Raw genomic sequence first — 14,726 nt, 5'->3', positions numbered from 1 at the left:
ACGTGGATGTGTAAGAATGACACTTTGGTGTCTTAACTGAAGTCTGAGAGGAGAATCATCTGGAGGAATGAACACCTGGCTGTCTTAATTACTGGTGGTATTGAGCGGACAGCCTCAGTCTCAAAACGCAGAAATGCTCCTCGTGGCTCACTTTCATGAGGAAATGTGTTCTCAAACGAGACATAACCATCGACAGTGCAGTTTTTTAGACCAGGAAAATCCACTCATGCACCCCCGTCCTGCTGTGATTCCACCCAGTTGTAAAAAAAATGTGGAAGCAAGTTCGGTAATCTTAAAGCTCCCACCTCTTCTACAAGATTATAAGAATCAATGTGAAATGAAATTGTTACTGACATTTTGTGTAGCAGGCATATCAAAGTGTGAGAGTTTTTTCTTTGAGTTTGTGTCGTCTTATCCTGCCTCCTGCTTCATGTGTCCTCCGCTCTTACTTCTTGCCTCCCTGGCTCTGCTCATCCATCAGGTCGCATTATTGATCGCATGGCAGGATTATCCTATTCAACATGGTGTCTTGGTGAAGACGCTTTTCACGGCAGATACACTATTGATTAGGTTTAAGTAGGACCTACCCGTGCCACGCACACACACACACAAACAAGCGCACACACACAAAATAAATGACAGGATAGAAAATAGAGACACTCGGGCTGAAGGTAGAGGATTGGGGTGGGAGAGTGAAGGACACTCTGTCCTTCAGTGGGGGACATGTGTGTTATATATTAGTCTGCGTATCTATCGTGTTGGCATCGGGCCGACAAAGCACCAGCAGGTTGATTAACAATTAATAATGTTTTAGTCCCTGAAAGGTCTTATTTATGTTGCTTTGTTAACTGAAGAATTCAAGTGTGGATTGCTTTGGTGGAAGGGAAACCAAGACCAAGCATCCAGACACGTCTCTCCTTGCTTCTCTTTTATGAGAGCTAGCGTCTCCATCCTTCGTTCTCAACATCTTTGCCTCTGTGTTTGCAGGACGGCCAGTCCAGGACAGTAAGGCAGTTCCAGTTTACTGATTGGCCAGAGCAAGGCGTGCCCAAATCTGGAGAGGGATTCATTGATTTTATTGGCCAGGTCCATAAAACCAAGGAGCAGTTTGGACAAGATGGACCAATCTCTGTTCACTGCAGGTAAGGCATCCTAATGTCATTTTTGCACCATGTTTTCTTTGCTGCAGTTAAATAGCCAAGGTCCAAAATACACCTAAACGCAGCACGTACATGTATTTTAATTTAATTTTAATAAACGGCGCCTTGAACGAGAGGGACGTGATATGCTGTATTAAAAGGGTCTGCCTGGTGTTTCACCCCCAAACTGCACTCCAAAGACACACTTTCCTTCTGAAAGAGATATAAGGCTTTAAGTGTCAAGATGAGATTATATCTCCTCTAAGGTGGTTATTGTTTTGAGGCACAGCACCTCCTGTGGTGCATCTCTAACAGCATTATCAGAAATGATCCCTCCTCTCCTTTATGCCACCGAGGCACAGCACCTCTGTATCTCCACAGACCCATCTCTTTCATAATTGATAAAGCTGAGATGCAGCTTGGCATTTGCAGAGAGGAGGCACATGAACTGATACAGCCATTCTTTTTTATTTTTATGATCGCTCTGTGATGCATTTTTATCACTCCGGGTGTAGCTTCCAAGGTAACCTTCATTAACTCGACATGCCGGAGTCAAGTAGAAACTGATATTTGGCAGTGGTGGCCACTAAAGACCTTGGGTAATTATTCATGGCCAGACCTTGAGTGAGATCCGTCTGCATGTAGCCACACAGTGGACATCATTCATGGCTCCGTTGTTTCGGCTGCACATCCAGCAAAAACAAAAAAGACGCTTACATGTATGCGATCCCGCGTTTTTCATTATCATGGTTTGATAAGAGAGAAAACCCTCTAAAGATGTGATTGCACCTTTGAGCGTGACTGTGTTAACAAGCAAAGGTGCTCACACAGTGAATAATTTACTCCGTGTCTCGCAAACATGTTTTTCCTAACGACAAAAGCCACTTTTCCCCGCGCGTTTCTGTCCCATAGGCGCCAGTACATCATAAAACATGACATCACCTCCCCTGTATTAAAGAGCAATGATGTCACCAGCCATCAAATGGCCCTCTGGGAGTTTAAAGACGTGTCAGGGAAGCTCCAATAAGATTGAGTTATTCCTCATTTCTATGAGGCCATTATTGGAGGTCAAGACATCTGACTTGACGTGAAGAATAGCCTGGCATCACCAGACCAACTGGCATTAGCAAGTTGTCCTTTAACCTCACCGTTCATTTTTGGGTTGTTATCAATGGTCTCATGCCAAAATACCCCTGGATGTGATTGGATATGTGCATGTTTTAGATGTTTCCCTGCTCCAACACACCTGAAATAGGATGTGAGACACATCGATAGACACTGTAAATGCTAAATGCAAATGTTTGTTCATTAGAGTAATACTCTACCACTGCCATGCAACATTTTAGATGAATGGTTGTACCTGGTGCAACTTGTCTCAGATGGGGGAAGCAACCAAAACCCTGTCCATCAGTGAGAGTGAAAAAGCAGGAGATTTCTCAGTAGAAGTAGACAATAGGGATGATTTTTACAATCTTTTTTTAATTAATTGGCATCGGCCAATTATTATTTAACCACTTGGCTGATGAAATCACTTATGTAAGTGTACACATTTTGTTCTCAGACACATAAAAAATGCTGCTCAGGCACAAAGAGTATTTTTTTTAATCCAAAATGACTGTGTGGGCAGCCCATAGCCAAGCAGAAAGGGAACTTGGTCTTGTGTTGTTGCTGGTTTGAGTCCCTGCCAGGTCATGGGCTGGGGTACCCCTGAGTGAGGTACCCAATCCCCATTGCTCCTTGTTAATTGGACTCTAAGTTGACCCCAGCCACAGGGGCCCCACATCCTTGTGCCAGTCTCATGCACAGATAAATGAGAAGGTTGCATCAGGAACCAGGTGTGAAATCTCTCTAAATCAAATTTGCAATTCATCCACTGTGGCGACCTCTGGGGAGGGAGGAGCCTAAAAGCCAAAGAATTAGCGTTATCTAATATCTATTTGAATTAAACAAATAAATGTTAAGATAAACCTACTTTATTTTGTCAGATGGTTGGAAAAAAGAAAATCATATCTGCCAAAAAGAATCAGCATAAATTTTTATCCATATTGATTAGTCTGTTTTAGCAGTACTGAGGTTGATCTTTAGTGTTGATTACTAAAACCCGGGTAAGAAAGTCATCTGCAGTCATTTTTAAATTGGTTTATTGTGTTAAGTGGGTTTCAATTTGTCTGTAACTGCAGAAACCGAGTCACCTCCCGGTCCTCCCTCTCCTCCTCCTTCTCGTTCCTCCTTTCTCCTCCAGACTTTGTCATCTCCGAGTTGAGAGCTTATGTCTTCCTTTTCTCTTACTCTCTCGTCTTCTGTCACAAGCCTTTTCCCATCTGTCATCCATCTGTCTATTTCATAAACCTTTCTCTCTCTCACGCTCTCTTCTTCTGCCTCTTTTCCTCTACAGCTTTTTATCCATCACCCTCTCATCCCTCCTTTCTTCTATGCCCACCCTCTTTTCTTCCTCCTCCTCCTCCTCCTCCTCCACTCTCCACCTCAGCCACTATCTAATAGACCCACATGTTTTATGTCATTAATTGCCTGATTACGTCCTGTGAATGGGGACACCAAATCCTCTCAGTCGGCAGCAGCCCGTCAAGCCTTCAGACTTGGAGAGTCTATCTTCCTGGAGAGAGAGAGAGAGAGAGAAAGAAAATACAGATAGAGAGAGCTGGGAGCTCTGAGGGAGTTTAAGTGACAAGCTGTGACCGACTCTCAGGAAGAGGCTTTGGGTGGGCTGAGAGATACGGCTGCATGGGGGGGGGGGGGTTGATAGTGGGTGGTCTTGTGGGTGTAGAGAATGTGTATCTGGGTTGATTGTATGTTCTGCATGATTAGACTCACCAACATTGTATTTGATGTCATTGAATTTATTTCCCAACGATACAGGAAGTCTTTTGTCCTCCGCACACACACACACACACTCACTCACACACACTCACACTCACACTCGCACTTGTAGGCACACTAGCGCATGAACTCAACAGTCTCCGCGAGCAGCCATCACTTTCACTCTTCATTCAACACAGCATCAGATGCTGCAAGAAGCCTAAATAAATCTGTTGTCATATCAATTATTGTTCCATTGCTGAAGTGGAAATCATTTCCCAGCAAAGCAGCTTAGGAAGGCAGCTCTCAAGTATTTCAGGATCCAAGTTAAGACTCAGACTATTTCTGGTGAGTAGCAGCAGGATGAGTTTTTTTTTTTTTTGACACATGGGAGGAGGAGCTTATTGAAACAAAGTGTTTGCCTGGGTGTTTGTGTGCACGATATGTGGAGTGTCTGTGCGTCCTTGAGGGCTCATTTGGTGTGCGGTGAGAATGTGGATTCACTTTAGTTTTCACATGCAGACTGTGTCCACACCATTGTGACCATTTGCTATTCACATTTTAAACCGACTCAGTCTTCTTTCTGCCCGCGTGGAAAGTTGTTACCATTCTTGGTTGGTGACTTGGTTAGAATCAAATAAGATCAGAGAAAAGTGTAACATACTGGTGGTGGGAGACATACTTAATTTGTGATTATGCGTTTCTAGTGCCGGCGTCGGCAGGACTGGAGTCTTCATCACCCTCAGTATCGTGCTGGAGAGAATGCGCTATGAAGGCGTGGTTGATATCTTCCAGACTGTGAAGATGCTCCGGACACAGAGGCCAGCCATGGTCCAGACAGAGGTCAGGAGTCACAGAGACACAAAATCACTTGTAGATAAGGTTACATTTGTGTAGTGAATGTTCTACATACCAGTTAGATCTGTGCATCTATGAATGCCATTTGATCTAAGGTACCGTCATTTGTTTTTAATCATCTGAAATAATTATCTTTGCAAACTCTTCAAACGGCGAGTGGTTCTAATGTTTTTGTGTCTGTTCTCTCCCCTGCAGGATGAGTACCAATTTTGCTATCACGCGGCTCTGGAGTATTTAGGAAGCTTTGATCACTATGCAACGTAAAAAGCCATCTCTTATCCCCAGAATCTCGTCGCCCCACCACCCCCCCACCCCACCCTCACCCCCTGCCAACAGTCTCCTGAGCCATAGTGACTTTGCAATTTGAAACAGCGACGACGACAGCAGACAATGAGAACACCACTGCTCATTCACACACCGGCAGGATCCTATCGTACACCACGCCCCCCCCAAAAATATAGGATCGATTTCAATTCCAATCCGATAAAAAGAAAAAAAGAAAAAAAAGAAAAGACCCTTCATGAGGAAACGAGGAAAATTTCCCCATCATCAAGAAAGAGAACGTCCTCGTCAGGAGAGGAACCAGAAGCTGTGGCTCAAGCTGTGGGGCGGGAACCGATCAAAGTGTCAGACTGCTTACCTTACCTCAAGTGTTTCAATGTGGAGGACACTGTAAACATTCGTGGACATTTCTCTTCTTCAAAAATATCTAAGTGATACAATGGTAACAAGCAACGGATGACGAAGGAGAAGGCAATGGGGCAAAAAAAATCAATGAGAGGCAAATGGATGCAGCCAAGATGGGGTGACTTTCTCGTTTTTGTTTTTTTTTTATATACGACTGGATGTAAAAGGAGTTCAAAGTATTTCTATCAACATATTTTGTGACTCGTATCCAGAGAAATGACCAAATGAAGGATTGCTCTGTGAAAACAAATGGCTCTCCCCAAACTCTGGTCACCCAAAACAAGACAGGACAAGAAAAGGAAAAAAAAAACAGCTTGAGAATGCTCCCATCCGGCATCGACTAAATCTGAAAGTTTTATACTGTTCCACTAATGATATGCGTAGCACGTGTGGAAAGAGACTCAACGATTGAAAGTGTACATCACACAGCCATCTGTTCCCAAGCAACCAGACGTTTGGAGAAGGCGCTCTTAGAAGTTGCTGGGAAGGAAGCGGCGAACACATATCTTAAGATTAGTTATTGCCATGAATTGTGAATGGAAATTGTGAGCAAAACCAGTGTCTCAAGCCACAAAATGATGTTGTACCATAGTGAACCATAATGTACAAGTAAAAGGTGCCCATGCCAGAGTCTTGTATCTCACTCACCACAGAATTCGCGAGGAAAATCTGGCCTTTTGCAAGAAGTTGTGAACGAGTCATCGTGGAAGAAATGGCAACCGTGTCCCATGATTTATTTAATTTTTCTTTTTTACAATCCCTCCTCTCTCTGGCACCATTGCATCATGGGGCTTAAACAACCACCGTAATGAATGAGATAAAAACCTGGTGGACGAAAAAGCCTTGGAAGAAACGGAAAAACAACCAAACCAGGATTGCTGAATACTCGGAGCCTTCCTTGTGTACAGTGACCAATGCTCATCATTGTTCAGAACCTTCGTTTTGTCCTATGACGAATGATTTAGTTTTCTTTACTGTCAAAACCAAACATGCTGCTTCTCTTGTGTATGCTGTACATGTGACTCTCGAGGGTGAGGAAAATGACGGAAGGATAAGAAAGACGCCAGCTCTGCAACACCCGCTCGCCACCAGATGGACATGACTGCAAGTGCATCCAACATGCCATCATTGTCCACCGGTCTTTTCCAACCCCTCCTCTTTTTTTCTTCTTTTTCTTTTCTCCAGCCTCTTCTATAATCATCTAGTTCATTGTAAAAGACACTGAAGAGTGGCGTCAAAAGCCTGTTGCAGTTACAAAGCTTTACATTTCACGTGATTAAGAAATTGGCCTTCGGTTCGAAACGTATTTGTTTGGTAACAGTGGGAGAAACAAAGTAGATGCTTTAGTTTTTATAGGCGATGTCTCTGTGGGTGACACAGTCATACCCAGGCAGCCATGTTGGATCTCAATGCCATGATGTGATAATGAAACTCTTTGGTACAGAATACTTTTACTCGCACATCCCTAAGGAAAAAAAAACAACAACAAAAGAAACTTGAAACAAATAAACTCCCCCCCAAACAACTGCAGGTTGACACACTACAGGATATGTCTGAATTTAAAAAGTAGAAGAAGAAGAGAAAAACGTGTGCTTTGGTTTAAATGACGTGTACGGATTCCGTGAGTGGGCGTGCACAAAAACCAGAGCGATGGACAGAACTGTGTGTAACCTTTTCTTATTTCCAAAAAAGCCTTATTGTTACTGTAACATTATTAAACATTAATGTTGTATTATGACAACTTAATTTACATTACATAACTGACTTTTTATTTTCCTTTTGATTTAGTTTTTTAACAGAGGTGTTATATCGCTTTTTTTTTCTTTTTTTTAAATAGCAGGAAAAGAGAAATGCTTATTTGTTCATATTACGTTAAAAGACATTCTATTTTTTCACTGTAGAAATGTTAAGTATAACGTGTCTGCGTGTGTCCGCGTGCACATGTATGTATGTATGCATGTCCGCACGCATACATACATACATGTGCACGCGCACATGCACATATATTTAAAAGCAGAATATAAAATATATCCAAACACTTAGTATAATTCAAGTTTTCTCCTCATCATCTTTCTTTTTATACCAGCCAGTGCTCATGTTTAAAAAAAGAATGGTGTTGTTGTTTTTTTTTGTTATTTTCTTTAGTTTGTGAGTTTATTTTTTGTAATCCTCGTTAAAAACCTTGTATATTTCTTCTACCCTCAGGTAGAGCTCATGTGCCGATGAGGAGATGACGTTTTTAAACCTTGTTGAGATTCTTTATTATCATTAGCTTGTAGGCGTTAGTATTGTTTTTGACTTTTCATAAGCCGCCGTCGATCAACCCGGTCGTCGACATGTGTTATCAGTCATGAAGTTCATAACTGACCATTTTGGCATACTGCACCTTGAGCGATCACATGCAGACTATGTCCCTCGCAGCTTTTAAAGAAACTCTTAAGTTCTTCCATATTTTGTTTACTTCATTAGTTTCCGACATCATGTGGTCATTCATTTTGTTCAATGTACACTATGATCTAGAACATACCTGTAAATAAACAAATATATAGATTATATGTATTTGTATCATTTGACCCTCAAGATCTTGTTCTTGAAGTGGGTAAAGATCTACAAAGATTGAGGTTCTGCTCCTATCTGACCTCCTGATGTTTGTAAAGCCCTGTTTTGTCCTCCTCCTCCTTTCTCCTTTCTCCAGCCCTGTTCCCCTGGATTTTTACAAACCATTGGCTTTTATTACTGCCTTTAATTTCACTTATTTGCAGGCATCAAATCAGTACCAACTAATCATTTTTGTGGCCAGTCAAACATCAATTCAAGGTTCTGTTAATGTTCTCAAGCTCGGTGGGGACAGTAACTTTGTCCTGCCCTGGCATTGGCATGAGTCTAATATAGACTTGAGTTTTCTGCACAATGGGACTAATGCAATCAGACTGGTCTAAAAGGTCGGTTGTGTTTCAAAAATGACACCTCCAAATTCCTTTAAAAATAGCTACAAGGGCGTAGAATTCCCCCACTACTGTGAGAAACAACAGCACCCGAGGGTGTTCCCTGAAGAACCCTTCAAGATGCCCAGCTGCTCAACTGCCTAATATGCCAAGGTGTTAACCATGAATATATCAATGGCTGATGGACAAATGCAGTTATGCTAAAGGCCAGAAGTAGCTCATTTGCAGTTGTATAGGCTCATACTCTTGTGTTTTCGTTCAACCGTGTTTCATTTTTGGGATGCAGAAAGAAATGGGGACTCAATGAAATACAGTAGTGTGACGCAACCAAGGAAAGACCGATTCAACCAAAAAAAAAAACGACAAAAAAAAACAACAACCTTGCTGCAGAATCACATTTTCAGCACACCACTTCTGAACAGTGGGGAACTGTTTCAGAAAGAACTGAAATCCTGAACCAAGGACTTCTGGAAGTCACTTCTGAAAGACCGTTGACCCACGGGGACCCACGCCAAAACTGAAACCAAGGAAGTCTTTGGAAGCTTGTGCAATGTGTTACTCTTTTGACTTCGTGTAAAGATGTTAGACTTTTGAAAACAGCAGCCAATTTTACTGGAATATGATGCCGAATATTTGCGGGGGGGGGTGGGACTAACGGAAAAAAACAACACATCACTAACAAAAAAAATGACGGGGCGGGTGGGGGAAGAACAACATATACAGTACATACATACAAAAATGAAAAAGAATCCAAACTCAGCAAAATAGTTTTTCCTTTGTATGAGGGCCAAGCGATATCACTTTCAAACTGTTCATTCTAAACTGAAACAATAATTGGTTTAAAGCCACTGTGTATGTAGATATGTTGACTTTGTATTAAAGAAATGTTGTCTGAAAGTCACTTTGCCTGTGGTTCTTGATGCTTGGTGAGAGTTCTCAAGGTGTAATCATTCCGAGGCGCCGCGTATGTGTCTCGAGAGCTTGAAGCACACTGATGGCGCACTCCTTTTGTTGATGGATGCCTTGATTACCCTCACCGTGTATTTATCCAGCAACCTCCCTAACAAACACATCCTGGTGTGTCCTTAAGCCCTCGTCGAGCTTGATAAATGCCACCCACGTGTCCGTGCTGGCGGAGAGGCAAACCTTCACCTGGTGGCATTTGCTCTCTTGTCTATCGTTCTCAACTAGACAAAACTTAAATGCTTGCTGTATTTACCTTGCAGGTATACGAAGAAGACAGGCGATAAGGGATTTTCTTTTTTTTTAGTCCCTGAAGAACCTATATGAGGAGATCTAGTAGGGCAGTCGCTGCTAATGTCACATTATACAACAATTAAGACAAAGCAGATTAAGACTGTAAAATAAATTGGTTTTGTTGTGTGGTTACAGGCCGTAAAATAAAGCAGTATTTTGTTGAAATCTTGGGAAATCTTATTTCACCTGCTGAACAACCAGGTTTTTTTAGCAGTGAAATCCTAAAATCTCGTCCTCTCGTCTTCTTTGTTTCACAGCACAGTTTCCGAACCGGCCGCAGGAAGAAATCAATGCACTGTAGAAACGCACACTAGATGAAACGAGCATGTCTTGTTTGAACGCCCCCGCCAAGTTGCAAGATGACCATCATTTATTAAGGTTAATACAGCAAAGGGTGACGATCTGTTTCAAGGGTTCAGTCCATTCTTTTAGTAGTCGTGTCGGGGGGGGGCAGGAAGGCAAGGAAGTGAATTAGAGCGGTGATTATACAGTGATTCAGACATCAGCTCATTAGGACCCAGCTAAGCAAGCAATCATCGAATCAATGTGACAGTGGACCCAAAAGCCACAGAAATGTGTAATAAATGGCAAAGCGATAAATTGGATTATTCACAGCCCCATAGCCAAGCTCTTTCAGTTGCAAATGACAAATCAGTCCAATCATGCCACAAAGAAGCCCAGAAGAACCAGAGAGAGAGAATGGGCCTCGATGGGCTGTGGAGGTTATCCGTCTGAGATGTGCCTTGTTAAGGTTGTGGTTTTTCCAGAGGTCGTTCCTGTTGGATATTCATGGCTCTAAAATATTCATGACAGACCATTAGGTGTTTATGACCGTCTTTTTTAATAAGAGATTTACTGACATTTGAACTCCTGCCAGAATAGTAAAGGTGTCAGCCGGGGGGGGGGTTGGCGTGACACCACATGCCTACTGATTCACAGGAGGAGAGCGACGCTCTCCGACTTGGGATCATGATGATGTAAATAAGAGGCATGAGGAGTAAATAAATAAAATGTCAGTGACAACAGGATCTGTTCTTACCTTCGGTTATTTTCCAAGTAAAAGTGATGGATCTACTCCGTCTGCCCGTCAAATCATTATCACTGAATGTCACTACCATGACTCAAGCGCGGGACACAAAAGCCTGGCGGGAACGCTGATGGGCAAAGGCAAAATTTAAAAAAAAATAGATGGAAGGATAAATGGACAGATAGATGATACACATTCAAACTATTTGAAAACACAAGATCCCAGCGAGTGAAAATCATTTTTACAATATCATTGCTCTTTAAATCCTCAGTTTTGACTAATACCTGCTTCCTCCCCCCTGAGGAAGAAGAAGAAGTGACACCGCGGACGCTTCTCAAATGCCTCTGCTGCCATCTGCAGGACGCCCGCTGTTACTTCTCATTCATCATAACCACGGTGACAAGCACTATTCATTCAATTAAACAAGGGCTGAGCACAAATGATGTATGGAAATGCATTGTCTCCTCCAGAGGCGCTTGCTTACTCTCTGTTAATTAGGCTATTATGAGATATGCCATTTGTAATGCTTTTTAGCTGTGACATACACATTTGGCTGTAACACAGCAACACATGGAGTCTGTGCGTTTGATTGTTATTTTGATCAAGTAAATACTTAAGGCCGTGGCCACAATGAATTAAGCTTTTGGTTTGCTTGTATTGTGGAGCCTGTGTGAGCATCTGGCAGCAGTAAACGGAGGCATTTTAAAAGTGTGCCGTGACATGACTCCTGTGTTTACACCCGTGCTGTTATTTCCTTTAATCTGTCTTATGTTCCCCTGCATCATTTCTGTATCTCTGTACGCAAGGCTCAGCCGCTGATTGATTGCTGTTATTAAAACATGTCTCCGTTGCACAGTGAAGAAGGGCCTCACTTTCATTTTCCCAATTTCTTCCTCTCCTCTCTCTCTCTCTCTCTCTCTCTGCACTCTATTCCTCTCCGTTTTCATCTGACATTTAGCCATGCTAGTGGCCTTGTTGTCGTCATGGCAGAACGATCAGTCCAACTCTGCTCCAGAGTGAAAGATTTCTGCAATATTCGATGGAGAACAATGACATTTGTCTCAGACACTCACGGTTTGGTTTTCATTTGTTCAGTGCCTTCCTCTTCCTCTCTTGAAATACGTAGTAGTTCACAGTCACTATGCACGTCGCTGTATTGTTTAAGTTAGAATACAAACCACCAATAAAAAAAACAAACACCAGTCCACTTATAAGTAAGAGATCAGTTCATCCCCGGCCCTTAAAAGTTTGAATTTACCTCTGCTTTCTCCCTTTTCTCTTTATATTGATTAAATGATTTAACCCTTATTGCACAAGCGGCATGGATCTGTGGGAATAATACAAAACTCCTTATATGGACATCCTGGGTGTGTGTTTATAGGTCACATATGTTGAGGGGGGGGGGTTCATCTTCTTATGTGTTGCTGAGTCAGAGTTAGGATTAATTTTTAGTAGCCATAATTGTGCAGAAGTCCCAAAATAGATGTGTTTGTCTTTTCTTTTTGTTCATGAAAACGAGCCAAGTGAACTTTGAACCGTGACGTATTTCCAAATGTCACAAATTGGATCCAATTTTAAACATTTTTAGTACTTTTTGCTCAGGTGTGTTTATATAGTTGGTGAAAATGAAAGGATTTTTTTCATCAGATTGTCTAAAGGAAATATAGCACACTATATTGTTATATACTATACACTTTAAGAATTCTTATAACCTCTGTATGTACTGTACGTTTTGACATAGTAAGGAAAAAAAGCAGCCGAAATGCTCTGTGTTCTAAGAAATAATGAAAAAATAAATACTTTAAACTGCAAGCTCTTTTGAATGGACTTATCAGTTTAAATAAGAAACTCATAATCAAATATTTAACATCTGATGCATAATTCAATTAAAACATTTTAAGGGGAAAGTGAAGCTGAAAAACAACATGTGTTGCAAGTCATGTTAGATGAGGTGGTCAAGGTTTTTCTCACATTTCATGGGCTGATTCTTTTTGTTTTCAGCATGAGAGCGATGATCCGATTTTGTATATGTATATTATATATTGTATATTATGTAGAAAGTAGTTTTTCTTTGTCATGTTTGCTCCGCAGAGATTTCTCGGCTATGTGACTAATCCAGACACAGGGGCTGAGATGAAAGCCACATCGCTGTTGTTAATTTACGTATGTCCATATATGGGTAAAGAATGTCTCCAGTAAGAGTTACTGTTAGATAATGTCTTGACTGGGATTTATTCACCATTGGGGGACCACAAACCTTCGGAGCATTGACAACTTTTGTCTCTTTTATGTCCAAAATCTGCTCTACCAAACTGCTGTTCCCAAAGAAATCATTTGGACGGTGGTCTCAAATATCATCACAAAATAGGCTGAGTATCACAGCAATAATGGTTATGTAATGGGAAACTGAGCAAAAAGACTGATGGCGGAGCATTAAAACCCCCAAAGTGCTTTCTGCTGTGTGATGCTGGCGAGTGAATTTTACACTAATGATTGAAGATACACAGAACCATCTGCAGTGGAACCATTAAGGCCTCCCTGTAAACATGTCCATTTGGACATAATTAAATCACATTTGAACACAGTGAGGAGTGGAGAAATTGAATTTAGGCTGCAAAATGATGACAATGCGTTATGATTAAAGTACTCACACAAGTGGCATAACGGGGGGTTTTTGCAGGTTCCACCTCTCAACCCAGGGAATGTCATGTTGTTTTAGTAACTCTTTACATTACATTGCAGTAAGAATATGTTAATGCAATGTACAATACAAAAAAATATGATTATACCATCTCATTTCTCGACTGCTTCTGCTTTCAGCTTTTCCCTTTTGAGGTCGCCACAACGGATAATCTGCTTCCATCTTGCCCTGACCCTCGTGCCCTCTCTTTTTTTTGGTCTTCCTATTTTCCTCCTGCCTGTTTTCCTCCTGTAACAATAAAATGTGTATATATATATATATGTGTATAGATATATATATGTGTATATATATATATATATATATATATATGTATATATATATATGTGGGACATAAGGGAGGATTAAATTCAAGTTAGTAATATGGTAATTACTTTGTCAATAACTTGGTATTACTACTCTGTTATCTCCTTTTTTGTTATCAAAAATAAAAAATAAAAAGCATAGAGAAATAAAGGTTATTGCCATTCAAATTCCATACTAAATCATGTTGACTGAGCAGTTAATGTGAAATGTTTTGTGGCGTTCAACTCATTTCTAATTGTCAGTGTGTTTGGGTTCACTTTACAAATTAAAACGGCCTCACACGATTGTGAGAGCTCATCAAGTTTCATCAAGGAATGAAGAAAACATCATGTCCTCCTCGCACAATGGCCAAAGTGACTCATTTAGTCGCTTGACTGTGGCCTTTTTCCTTTTCTGTAGATCCGTGGGACCATGAGATGTTCTGAGGAAAGAATGAGGAAAGAGTGAATAGCCCTTCAGTGAATCCACAACGTTTTGTTTGTTTTGAAATGACAGTAAATGCCCTGTTTATGTACAACATAAATTCCAGTTAAGTGTGTAGAACATGGCGATCCATCCAATAACGGGAAAAATAACAAATCAAGGAGATGTCCAGTTATAGTCAGATTCCTGTACTCCCTCTTGGTCAAATCTGGGCCGTGATGGGAGACTTTGACCAGTGACGGGGCCATTTTGAGGAAGAACGTCATTTCTGTTAAGTGTTCTACTGAGCAGTTGGACAAACAGTGCGTGTATCAGGTAATAGTGCCATCATTTCCCCAATGTTCCATTTTTACCAACTAAAACGGATGGGAGGGAAGTGAGAGTAGACCTTACACAAGGAGACCTAAAGAAAGACATTTACCAGGGCAAATATCATCATCTACATTTGTCATCTTGCTTTGGGGGGTTTTAATACCAGGGAGAAATCAGCCACACGTACACGTTGGTTGAGTTCAGGCAAAGTTCAGTCAGTTGTTTTTTTGGGGGGTTTTATTTTTTCACAGATTCTT

At 41.3% G+C, this 14,726-nt stretch overlaps 1 protein-coding gene across 12 annotated transcripts in view; it reads left to right on the top strand.

Moving 5' to 3' along the window:
- ptprsa (protein tyrosine phosphatase receptor type Sa) overlaps window positions 1-9,343 on the top strand; it is a 202,433-nt gene extending 193,090 nt beyond the window's left edge. For all 12 annotated transcript variants that reach the window (XM_058638234.1, XM_058638235.1, XM_058638238.1 and 9 more), the window contains 3 exons: window positions 988-1,142; window positions 4,664-4,799; window positions 5,010-9,343. In XM_058638234.1, coding sequence (XP_058494217.1) covers window positions 988-1,142; window positions 4,664-4,799; window positions 5,010-5,078 — 360 coding nt within the window. In that variant the 3' untranslated portion in view covers window positions 5,079-9,343. The remainder of the gene's footprint in view (window positions 1-987; window positions 1,143-4,663; window positions 4,800-5,009) is intronic.
- Window positions 9,344-14,726: the final 5,383 nt, after the last annotated feature.

This window comes from Solea solea, chromosome 9 (assembly GCF_958295425.1).
Source record: "Solea solea chromosome 9, fSolSol10.1, whole genome shotgun sequence".
NCBI lineage: Eukaryota > Metazoa > Chordata > Actinopteri > Pleuronectiformes > Soleidae > Solea > Solea solea.
The sequence above is the reverse complement of the archived record's forward strand: the minus strand, read 5'-3'. Positions and strand labels throughout refer to the sequence as shown.